The sequence below is a fragment of the Eschrichtius robustus genome, chromosome 19 (assembly GCF_028021215.1).
Source record: "Eschrichtius robustus isolate mEscRob2 chromosome 19, mEscRob2.pri, whole genome shotgun sequence".
Classification (NCBI taxonomy): Eukaryota; Metazoa; Chordata; class Mammalia; order Artiodactyla; family Eschrichtiidae; genus Eschrichtius; species Eschrichtius robustus.
Window position 1 is genome coordinate 51,172,157 of NC_090842.1, and position 12,496 is coordinate 51,184,652.

General features: G+C 48.8%; 1 protein-coding gene across 5 annotated transcripts in view; it reads right to left on the reverse strand.

Moving 5' to 3' along the window:
- The window catches only part of ANKRD27 (ankyrin repeat domain 27), a 51,789-nt gene extending 39,485 nt beyond the window's left edge, over positions 1–12,304 (reverse strand). The window contains exons 1-3 of one of the 5 annotated variants that reach the window (XM_068527403.1): positions 12,199–12,304; positions 10,671–10,813; positions 5,202–5,333 (exon numbers count right to left, since the gene is read on the reverse strand). In XM_068527403.1, the coding sequence (XP_068383504.1) occupies positions 5,202–5,303 (102 nt within the window). In that variant the 5' untranslated portion in view covers positions 5,304–5,333; positions 10,671–10,813; positions 12,199–12,304. Of the gene's footprint in view, positions 1–5,201; positions 5,334–10,601; positions 10,624–10,670; positions 10,814–11,882; positions 12,092–12,198 lie in introns of those variants that run through there. The other 4 variants (XM_068527401.1, XM_068527404.1, XM_068527402.1 and 1 more) reach the window with 4 other exon arrangements.
- Between the last annotated feature and the right edge of the window lie 192 nt (positions 12,305–12,496).

The window sequence follows — 12,496 nt, forward strand, 5'->3', positions numbered from 1 at the left end:
TCAAAATGATCCCCTGGCCAAGGGGAGAGGGCAGCAGGGATAGAAGTGAGATGTGCTGGCATCCGAGCCAGGCACTGCAGAAGCTGAGTGATGAGGGCGTTGGGTGCATTGTATGATTTGTTCCACTTGTACATGTTTGTTTGAAATTAAACATAATAATTTTTTTTTTAATTTTCAGATAGCCAACTTTATTCAACTAATTATTAAAATTTGAGTTTAGTTTTTCTGTTTTTTCTTCATTCAATATTCATGACACTGGGCACTGTTGGAGATACGGTGCTTTGTCCTCATGGACATTACATTCTAAGTGGAGGATACAGATTTCTGAATAATAAAACACATATTCCATATATCCGTAAGTTCTATGCAGAAAATAAAGCAGAATATCAGGACAGAGAATGACTGGAGTGGGGCAAGGGTTCGCTAACTCAGGTAGAGTGGTTAGGGAGGTCTCTGAGGAAGTGGCTTTTGAGCAAGGAATGGATGGAGAGAAGGAACCACCAACTAAAGATCTAAGGGAAGAACATTTTTGTCAGAAGAAAGCATGTGCAAAGGTCCTGACGTGGGAATGGGCTTGGTGGTAGCAGATGTGGAATAAGAAATGGGGGAGAAAAACATAAAAATTTTAAATGTTAATGAAAGTGCAACTTAAAGAAACGGGAGGCCCTCAGGTATGAGCCAGAACTGAGAAACAGCCTCAAGGTTCCTAGGTGGCCTCAAGGCAGCCGCGAACACAGAAAGAAGATCTTGGAAACCCGAGGGTTGGCCCCAGGCCAGGGGACAGCATCAACCAGGCCTAGGGGCCAATTGCCCCACTCTAGCTCAGTGGATGAAAGAGTCACATAGTCCCATCTGAGGAAGGGCCTCCGAGGGACCAGCCACTTCAGAGGTGCTTCAGAGACACCCCACCCCTGTCCCCACACCTGTGACTGCATTCTGTGAGCCTGTTTACCACACCTTCTCCGCCTCCTTAGCTTGAATAAGGCATGACCGGCTCCTGCTTCACTGAATCCCCATCACCAAGCACACTGCTCACCATACGGTAGGTGCCAATCAATATCTGTTGAGTGCACTAGGGGCCTCCAATTTCAGGGACTCCCCCAAAGTTTTCAGGCCCACAATGCTGCCCGGAGCATTTCATTGCAAGCACAAGCCAGGGCTGGCTCTCTGTGGCCCCATCCATCTCCACCAGGATCCTGCTGAGACCGGGGTGAGGAAGCCAGCCACAGAGGAGTGGGGTGGAGCAGCTATGAAGCCGCCCTCCGGAGACAGGGCCAGGCGCCTGGGGGCTCTCGTGAGATGGAGGTTCAGACTGCCTCTGGAACAGAGGTCATGGAGTTGGGTTTTTTTTGTTTGTTTGTTTTTTTATTTGTCTGCGTTGGGTCTTGGTTGTTGCGTGCGGGCTTTCTCTAGTTGCAGCGAGCGGGGGCTGCTCTTCGTTGCGGTGTGTGGGCTTCTCATTGCGGTGGCTTCTATTGTTGCAGAGCACGGGCTCTAGGCACGTGAGCTTCAGTAGTTGTGGCTCACGGGCTCAGTAGCTGTGGCTCGCGGGCTCTAGAGCGCAGGCTCAGTAATTGTGGTGCATGGGCTTAGCTGTTCCACGGCATGTGGGATCTTCCCGGACCAGGGCTCGAACCCATGTCCCCTGCATTGGCAGGCAGATTCTTAACCACTGCGCCACCAGGGAAGTCCCGAGGTCATGGAGTTTTAACAGCTGGTGTGGAGGACACAAACTTTACAGTGACCAAGCAGACCATAAGTTAGGGACCTACTCAGTTCAGAGCTTAACAATAAAACTTCTTATTATAGCCCCTTTATAAAATTTTTTAAATAACTAATAGTCATTAAAGAAAAGAAAGAATAAAAGCAAGAAGCAGCATTAGTCTTATTACCCCAGGGTGCCCTCCTGACTTCTCCCCAGGCTGGGTCAGCCACTCCACAGGAGCCCATGACCACTTCTGTCCTAATACTCATCCCTCTGTGCTGCAAATAGCCTGTTTCTGGGATTCCCTGAAGGCATGCTGTGTTCCCCATTCATCCGTGTAACCCTGCAAACCCAGCACAGTGCCTAGATGTTCAATGTCTGTCACCTGAATCTGTACTAAACAAATCCTGAGAACTGGAATTTGGACCTCAGCACCCTTAGCTGAGCTGTATGGGTATTTACTGGAAAGTCAGTTCTCTGGAACATGGAAGCCATTGCTGCTGGGTTCTCAGGCTAGCCCTCAGAAGCCTGAGTACCCCATAATTAGAGGGCCACAATAAAAGGACCAAATTTAATCCCCTTTTGTCATTTTTGTTTTTCCTACAGGCAAATGGACCCACCCACAATCCACCAGGGAAACCTAGAGAACTTTTGCCAAAGCTCCATGAACAAGAGACCCAGGGGTACAGCAGGCCTGCCCAACTGGCTCTGAAAAAGCCACGGTGCATAATAGCTGGATGGTTACAAGAACAGGTGACCACGAGAAGCAGTGTGTGGGTGTCACAGGCCTCTGGGATTGGAATGGGGGGACGTTGGGAGAGGAGCCTCCGCGGATCAGTCAGAGAGCAGATGGTGGAGGACATGGAGGCAGTCCCATCAAAGGCGGCCAAACCCGAGGAGGGGCTGGGGCAGGTGAGGGGCCAGCCAACCTCCACCCTCAGCCGTCGTGTGAGGGACATGTGAGGGCGGGGCCCAAGCTCGGCTTGCAGGGGGAAGGGGGAAGGCGGTTAACCCTGGGGGTACACACATTCAAAAGTCGTGACTTCACATTTTTAGAGTCCAGTAAAGGACTCTAATCCCCAGGGAAGATTCAGGGGCCGCCAAACTTGGCCCAAAGGCCAAGCCCCATGGAAGGAAATCCAGCATTCACCAGCTGAGGCCACGTGGGTCCTTCAGCGGTGGCAGAAAGGATGAGCGCTCTTCTAGAGGCCACTGAGATACTCTACTTTTTCATTCAACCAACGGACACGGAAGGAGCACTACGACAGATTAGACAGGGATGAGCCGGGGCTCCATCACATGGCCAGCAGTTGGCAGGGGCTAGTCACCAACACCTGGCCAGGCTGAGCAGGATGGCGAGAGCTAGCTCCCTCCCACAGCTGACCTGTGCTGGGGAGTTGGCCTTGCTGATTCTCGAGTCCACCGAACGAGGCCAAGGAAGGCCTGAAATCTAGTGCTGCCCAATGTGGGCCCCAAGCAGCCCCTCATGGATCTCAGTGGGGGCTGCAGTAAGGGGCCTAGGGCACCACTGGAATGCAGGATGACACAGCTTAAGAAGCATCTCTCTGCAAATTTCCTGAGCTGTTTTGCAGATGTGAACCACGCTGCCCCACAAATGGAAGAACTACTAGAGGACCATGAGCACATAGCCCAGGCCTCCTGGAGCCTAAGGACTGATAACCCCTGTGACACCACCCTGATGCCTCACCATCAGCCAATCAGAGAACTGTGTACAAGCTGATCACATACCATTCGACCCCCCCCCACCACCCCCCCGCCTTTAAAAATGCTTTGCCAAAACCCTTCAGGGAGCCCGAGGCTTTTCAGCGCACGAGCCACCTTGTCTCTTTGCGTGGCCCTGCAATAAACCTTCTGCTCCAAAAAAAAAAAAAGAAGCATCTCTCATTCCTCGGTGTACCTGAAAGGAAGGTGACCAAGGTGATTCAAAATTCTCTTTTTGCTGAAGTGAACTCAATTGGGTTTTCACTACTTGCAGCTGTAAAAGCACCTACTGGGCAACAGCAACCGTGCTATGGGCTGGCGACACAGCGATGAGCAAGACAGACAGGTCCCCCAGGCTTCCTGAGAAAGAACAGCGGGGTCTGCAGTGCAGCATTTCAAAAAGAGAAAGTTACATATGATGACACACTCTTACCTAGACAATATTTTTTTTAAATATCATAGAACAAAGATGGGAAGGAAGTATTTCCCAAGTGGGGTCAGGCCCTCCCAGTTAACATGATGGCTTGGCATCCTCTACTTTTTCTCTGAGACACTTACCAAAATTAGTAAATAGGTACCCACAGTGTGACCGTCTCTCCCACTAGAATTTCAGCTCCCTGAGGGTAAAGATCATGATGCCTATTCATAGTTTTGGCTGAATCCCCACATCAAACATAGTGCCTTGCATACAGCAGCATTTAATAGCTACTGTGAAATAAATGGATGACAGTGAATGCCTTTGGTGAGCTTTATGAGATTTTTATTTTCTTCTTTGGAAACAGCTCTATTCTCTAATTTTTTTTTTTATAACGAAGTTTATGACTTCTAAAATGCAAAGTAAAAGAATTCTGGGAGAAAGATATTAATCACAAAACCAATCATAAAAACAAGAAGGGACTTGAAAAAAAAAATCAGGTTTCTGAGGGCAGAGGGTTGGACTGGGTATGGGGAAAAGCCAGTTCCAAGCTTGCAGAGAAACCCGAGTTAACTGATTTCTCCATTGGTTCAAAGCCTCAGCCGCCTGACACACCTAAGATCGTATCACATGGCAAGAGAAGCAGGTACACAAGTAGGAGAAGAAAAGAGGACAACGCAGGAAAAGAAGAGGGCCCAAGGCAGATGGGTGGCACAAAGGCGCCCAGCTCGCTGTGTCCCACGGTGTGTAAGTAAGATGCCTGCCAAGTTCACCAATCTGGGAACCAGAAAGACCTATAGCACAGGGCCTGCCCTCCCTCCAGGCAGCAGACTATGGTTTCTCTCTTCTCTTGCTCCTGTTCCCTGGCTGCTCCTGTAGGCTTCTGAGGTTGTGGCCTCTATTACAAAAGTTCTCTCGGTTCTTTCTCTTTAGGAAATGCCTTTGAAGGTGACATACATGTGTGTGTATACACGTTCCCTTATCCTATGGGAGTGAGCACCCATCTCACAGACGAGGAGGAATATGATTTCTGCCCTGGAGAAGCCCTCCTGGTCCCCATGGAAACAAGAGAAACAGAGATGAATACCGTGAGACCAGTGACAACAGGGGCTGAGAGTTCAGAGAAAGGATTACACCCTGGGCTGGTGCAGTCCCAGGAGGCTGCCTGGAGGAAGCAGCTTGGGGCGGTCCCTCTCTGCTCGTTCACATACCGAGCATGGTCTGCGGCTTGGTGCACTTAGCAGGCCTGTACCTGACTCCCTCTAAACTTAACTGAAGTCTACCATATTTGTGGCCTTGTCAGCACTGCTCGGTCCAAGCCTAGTGGAGAAGGACCACCCTCGGGATCGATGCACTTACAATGCCACGGGTTTGGGCCACCTTGTTGCACAAGTCAGGACGCCACTTTTGAAGAGCCAGATAGAAGGGATTTTTCAGGAGGTCCTCATCATACAGAGCCATATGGACTTCAGATGGGGCAAAAAGAGTCTCCTGGGACGAGAGAGGAAAAAGCAGTAAATGACCACTTTCAGAATGACCTAACACATAAAAGTCCTGATCTAACAATTTCTAAAAAGCATCCCTGACACATATTACTCTACACTACAGACCTAACACGCCATCAGGAAAGATCAAAGATAACCCACCAATTCCAAGATGACTTTTTTTACAGGTTAAATGTATAAATTATGTTCAGAAAATCTTCTTGACTCCAAGTCACTGCAAAAGTTAAAAATAGCTGTTTTTAGAACATCATACATGACCCAAATTATAACATTTTAAAGATATGCATGTTTTTAATGAAATATTTTTACCATACAGAAAAGTAGAGTAATAATGCTAACCTACCACCCAGAATTACCGAATCTTACCACTTTGCCATATTTGCCTCAGATTTTCTTTTCAGAAATAAAGTATATCAGAGTAGACTGGATCCCCCATGTGCCCCTCCCCATCCCATTCTCTCCTCCCCTTTCAGAGGCAACCACTATCCTGAAGTGGTTTCTATATCCTTCTTGCTCATGTTTGCACTCCTTTTTAAACTCATGTATTCATAAATAATATAAAATCTTGTTTTTAAAAATATTTATTTATTTTTTATTTTTTGGCTGTGTTGGGTCTTTGTTGCTGTGCACAGGCTTTCTCTAGTTGTGGTGAGCGGGAGCTACTCTTTGTTGTGGTGCACGGGCTTCGCATTGTGGTGGCTTCTCTTGTTGCGGAGCACGGGCTCTAGGTGTGTGGGCTTCAGTAGTTGTGGCACGCAGGCTCAGTAGTTGTGGCTTGCGGGCTCTAGAGAGCAGGCTAAGTAGTTGTGGCGCACGGGCTTAGTTGCTCCACGGCATGTGGTATCTTCCCGGACCAGGGCTCGAACCCATGTCCCCTGCATTGGCAGACGGATTCTTAACCACTGCACCACCAGAGAAGTCCTAAAGTCTTGTTTCATGGGCTCCAAAATCTACATAAATGGTATCACACTATAAGTAGTTTGGAACATACGCTTTTCAATCACCATTATGTTTTCAAGTTCTAGCCGTGCTGATCCATACGGCTCCCATTCATTCACTAACTTCTGCTGTACAGTATTAAGTGAACATGATACAATTTATTTATCTAATATCCTATACTTAAGTTGCTTCCACATTTTCACAATTAAAAGCAATGCTAAAATGAACACTCTTATACCCTTATGTATAAAATTACTTGGTTATTCCTAGTTCTTTGATATCACATGAACTAGAGTCAGCTTATCAATTCCATGAAAATTCCTATTGGGATTTTTATTGGAACTGTACTAAATTTATGGACTGGAGAGTCAACGTCTTTATAATAATGAATCTTATCATCCATGATCATGGTATGTCTTTCCACCTTCATCCTCTTTTATGTCCTCCAATTAAATTTTCTTCATTAAAGATCATAGATCATATAAAACTTTTATTAGACATTATTTATATATTCTGTATAGATTTGCTCCTGTTGTGAATGGGGCCTCCAATGCCCCTGGTCTGTTCCCCTTACCATACATCAGTGTGGTTTTACTGAACTGTGAGAGAGGAATATGAAAAATGGGCACAGAAAAGAAGTCAGAGTTTTAGCCATGTCATTTCACCTCTCTGAGCCTCCATCTCAGTCTGTACAATGGACAATATGAATACCTGTCTTGCAGGATTCCCATTTACATGCTACCTTCACTATTTTTGCCACACTGCACACCAATGTACCGCCACTTTCTGCTAGCCCACATGGTGCCTTTTTGAGAATTACAAAAAGGCACCCCATCTTCCCAGTAGGTACAGTCCTGTGCCAGGGCACATGGCTTAGTAAGCAACTCATAGGCTATATATCAGCCTAGTTTGCCAACACCTCTCCTCCCCTGGGCAGGACACCTGTGCAATAAATAACCTGTACAGTTGTACACAATGGCCCTATTGTTAATGTTTGACATTTTCCTTTAAACACCTACTCCCATTTAAAATTTATTTGTAAAAGAACCCTTATTACTACTTTACATGGAAAAATAGTATCACTTCCCATTAAGATCATCTTAAAATTAAACATTATAAATCCAATTGACATTATTTAAAATCTGGCTACATACCACTGCCTGCCAAAGGTTCTGAACTTGAGCCTGAGGCTTCTTCTCTTCATTAAAAGAAGAAAATTAGCAACTATTAAAGAGCATCAAGTAAACTTACGCTTGATACAATCAGATGAATGAAATATGAGTGAAAAACTGAATTACTTTCTCATTATGTAACAGTATTCCCAAACACCTCTTTGGGAAAACACCAGAACAGTATGCATAAGTGCATTATGAATTCTATTCCTTATAGCTAATGTTAAAAACAGCCACCATTTGAGAGCATCCTTGGTCAGGCACTGTGATGACGTCTATACATCCTCATCCCATGTTAATGTTCACAATAACTATAGATAATTAACTATAACTAATGCTCACAATAACCATAGGTATCATTAGCCCCACGTCACAGATGAAGAAACTGAGGGTCAGCTGGCCAACTCCAGGTTAGACAGATGTCAGAATTTATTCTAACACCCATCCCTTTAACCACTACATTCATCATGTAAAATAATTATGCCTGGATTAGGGGTTATTTCATGAGCCACAGATGCACAGACTCTACACTTCATTTCTCCTAAAGGAAAAGTCCCCATGACAGCCACACAGGCTCAGCATCAAATTCTCTTGGCCTGGTCCAGCCTGAGCTGTCTTAGCTGCAGGCCATCCTGGGGACTGCCTAAAGAAGGCCCCTGAGCTCCCTGCAGATCCTCTTAGGGAGAAGAGCCTAGCATGAAAATGACTACGTATAATCAATCCCTTCACAGGCCCCAGCTCTGCAACCATTCAGGTATTTGAATTGTTGAATTCAATTATTACTGGAACCCAGATAATCCTTTTATGAGTCTCTACCAGAACAACTGGATAATATAATTTTGCTAGGACAGAGTCACAAGAAAACAAAATTCTTCCTGGTTCCCGACACAGCTGGTTCTACATGGCGGAGCACAAAAGTAAAGATGCCTTACATAAAAACCACATGAGAAACAGGATGCGACAAGGTCAGACTAAAGCTGGGAAGGGACACTCCTCCTTGCTCCTCAGACAAGATGCTGGCAGAGCACCAACACCCCTGCCCCCAAGATGGGCTTTGATGGAGGAACTAACCACCTAACTGGGAAGCAAGAAGAGTTAAAAAATAATAATAATAAAACAAAACAAAAACAGAACAGTGCCAGGAGAGGTAAGGATGAGATAGAGAAGGGAGCAACAGGGAAGGGGTTGGGGTGGGGAGTGTGGGAGGCATCCTTGGCAGGGACCAGAGCAGGGCCAAAGGGTCGGGAGGTGGGAACAGGTTCCTGGTGAGCATAGAAAACTCAAGAATAAACTTTTTTTGACTAGATGTGAAAATGAGCTCTGAGAAATAATAAGAATCCAAACACAGCAGGTCAGAGAGGGGCAGCATGGGAAGGGAAGGGCCCTGAATGCCACATTAAAACATTCAGTTCAAATGCATGAATGGTGTAAATACACAAGACTCTCAGCAAGCATTGCTGGTGAATGAGATGGAGCTGGCTGGTTTTCAATCCAAGTCATATGCTTTCTCTTGGACATCAGTCTCCTGGATGCCAATGACTGGATCCTCTGTCCAGGAGTAGGGATTCAGAGACCTCTGTCCAGCACTGTTCTCGACCTTTCTGTCCCAGTGTTAAAATATGTAATAATGTTTAATGCCAGAGTTGAATTCTTATATAGCGGCACATGCTTTAAAATAATCTGACAAGTTTACTTGCAAGAATTGGTTTTATATTTTAAAATACTGAATAACATGTAAAGTAAACTGACTTTTCCTTGTAAAAGTGGAAAGGCATGTGAATCCTCATATATAAAACTCCTTAAAAAAAAAAAAATTCCACCCCTTCCTAAGTGCAAATGATGGGATGATTTATAGAAAATCCAGTGAAGTTAGTCAGAGATACCAAATAACCCTGCACGTGAGTTATCTGAGGTTACTCTGAACAAGACAGCCAAGTGAGGCCTCAGACCCGTTCTGGGCATTTTCGGAGGTGGTGTGCACTCGTGGTTTTGTGGTCTTCAACCGTCCTGCCAGCCCGGATGAGTCTGGGTTGTCAGGGACCATCTGGTGACAGTGTGCAGCCTGGCTCAGCAGAATCCAGCCCAGGAAAGTCTGCACCTCCCAGAGATGCACTCCCTGCTGAAATCTCACTGCTGTGGCTTCTCCTGCCCTGCCAGGGCCCTGACCAAAGACCCCCACCAGGCGTATTCTCCAACTGGCTTAATTTGTGACTCAGAAGGAAAAGGCCAAAAGGGAAAACTTTTTATACATCTATGTTTAATACCAAATGGAAGCAATTTTATGATGTAACGTGTGGTATTACAGTCACTTGCGTCCTTCTGGCCTGTAATGTCTATGGCTCCTGTCCATATGTCTCTCAAAGCTCTTCTTCAAAGCACTATGAAGCCTCGCTGCCTGGCTCACTGCAGGCATGCAGTAACTGCTGGTCCACTTGAACAAAATGATAGTGACGTGTTAGAAAAAGATCAAGCTCCCAGGAAGGGATCATCTCTCACAGGAGCTGGAAATCCCCCGCCCAGATGCAGGGGAGGGTGAGGGGCTGGCCCCAGGCGGTCCTGCAGGCACTGGCAAAAAGCCATAAAAACGAACAGCTCAGAGCTGGCTAAACACAGTGACTGCTGGAATGTGGAGGATCACGGTAGGAGAGAAGGCCTCAGGGCTGGAAGAGGGGTGTGACCACTCACAGAGCGGGGAAGTTAGGAGAAGCATAACTGCCCCTCGGAATGCCACTCCACCACCCTGCTCCTAGAATTGCAGGGGAGCCACCAGCACCCACGTCCCTGCCAGTATTTTGGGCAGGAGGGCAGGAACTTCAAGGACCACTGCTCAGTGTCTGTCGGATGTGGAAGCAACCTCAGGACAAATCATGTCCAATTGTTCGGGTCTGAATCCTTTCTAGATCTGGTATCTATCATCGCATGGTCACATTCCCCTGCTCCCCTAGGAAAGGAGGACGTTACTGGACACCCACCTAATCCTGGCACTTCATAAACAGAGGGACAGGCCGCACAGAAACACTAACAGAGGCAGACGTGTGAAGAACAAAGCCCCAGCAGCCGCCCTCATATGAGGGCAACACAGTCCAAGAGCCACAAGGAGGCACAATCAAGACCTTGACCCAAGGCCCTATGCAGACACTTACTGCTGCTCTCCCTGCAGAGCTGCCAGGTGGGATTATTTCCAGTGACAAGCCAAGGTAAGGAGAACTCACCCAAGGTGTCCACCCAGCTTCAGCAGCCCAACTGCTTTCCTGCCACTAGGGCTCGTGAGAAGTACCTGTGTCTCCTCCCATCCTGCACTTCTCCCTCCGAGGCCTACAGGCCCTGCCTCTTGATTCACCGCAAACCTGTCCACCTGAAAGACACAAAGTGATCTTTCCAACACTGAAGTCTGTGCAGGATTCTTCAATGACTTCCCCTCCACTCCCTACCAGATGAACTCTCAACTTCTCTTCTGGGCATAGAGGGCCTCTCACTCCTGGCCTCCTGCCCACCTCTGCAGCTTCATCTCCCTCTGCTGTCTCCAGAGCTCCCCAAAGAGATGCGCTCTCCCTCCTTTTACCCATTTTGTCCTAAAAACTACTCTTCCTCTGTCAAGGCCCCATCTGGCCCATAGGTGGCTGACACCCTCCACCTCAGAGAATGGCCAAGGGCCAGAGTACCACCCAACCCTGGCCACAAACCACCAGTGAAACAACCAATTAAAGGACAGACTGCTGAGTGAGAGCGAGCCCTGAATCTAGCGCTCTGGACCCCAGAAGGCTGCCTCAACACCAGGCCCGGCAAGGCGGCATGGAAATGTAAATATCCTGCTAATATCTGCCGCTCTTCTCTAGGGCTGGTGGGAGGGTACATTACTTAATCAAAATAGGGGCCTCTCTCCCTAAAACCCACAAACTTGGAAAATTCCAGCTCGCATGGCAAACTAGTAGTCCCTACAGTCTCCCCTGCCCCTCATTCCCTGAATGTCCTAAATCCTCAATGAAGACGCGCCACTTGCTCTCGTGGCCCTGCACGGGCCGCGAGTGCCCACGTCCCCAGCACCTCCAGGGGCGGCCAGAGCGGCACGGCCTTGCTCTCGAGCCTATGGGCAGTCTATTTTCAACGAAAAGAACTGAACAGACCCAGAGTCCGGAACACCTCTTGGTGCTTCATAGTCTTCCTGGGGAAATCTTTACCCAGCAGGAAGACGAGACCCCACTCCATGAGAGGCAGGCTAGCAGGGATTCCCTCCTCTCTCCCCCGCGCTTTCATTACCGCGGTGACCACGACAGCTCGACCCGAGGCTCCGGACCCCCACCCCCACCCTCCCCTCCACCCGCCCCGCCAGGCCTCCCTTAAACCGCGGAAACCACCCAGCCCGTGAGCGACAGCCCTGCCCACTGCCCCCAAGTCTGACCTCCCGGGATCCCGGACCTGCTGACCTGTCCTGGAGCCGCGGGAGTCAGAGGGCACATTCTTCGCCAACCCCACCCCTAGCCCCGCAAACACAACAGAGGGGCAGAGCGAGCCCGGCTGAGGACAGGAGCCGGAGAGCGCGGGCGGGGCAGTCCACCCGGCGATGGGCCGGGGCCCTGGGGGCCACCCGGAGACCGCCAGCCCAGCTTGGGGCGCCGGAAGAGGAAAGGAAAGAGCCCCTCCCCCTTCCAGCTCCGGGGCCCCGCCCGGCCTCTGGGCCCCGAGGCGCAGCAGTCCCGAGGGAAGGAGGGCGCGGGAGGAGACAAGAGGGAGGACACTTACTTAAAAGGCTACATAGTTGCACTCCCCGCTCCTCCCAGAGCTGCGCCGACCCCTCCCGGCCCCTCGGTTCAGACCTCAGGCCCACCACCCCAACGCGGCGGATCTGCTCCACCGCCCACCCCCGTTGGGCGGAGCCGCGCCTCAAGATCTCTGGTCAGCCCAATGAGAGGTCGTCTTTATTCAGAGTGACGCGTGCGCAGAGCAATCATTGAGTCCGCCCAGCCGGGGGTGGGGCTCAGGCGGCACACAGCACTTCCTACTCAGGCTGGACCGGCCCAGAGCCACCGACTGCGCGTGC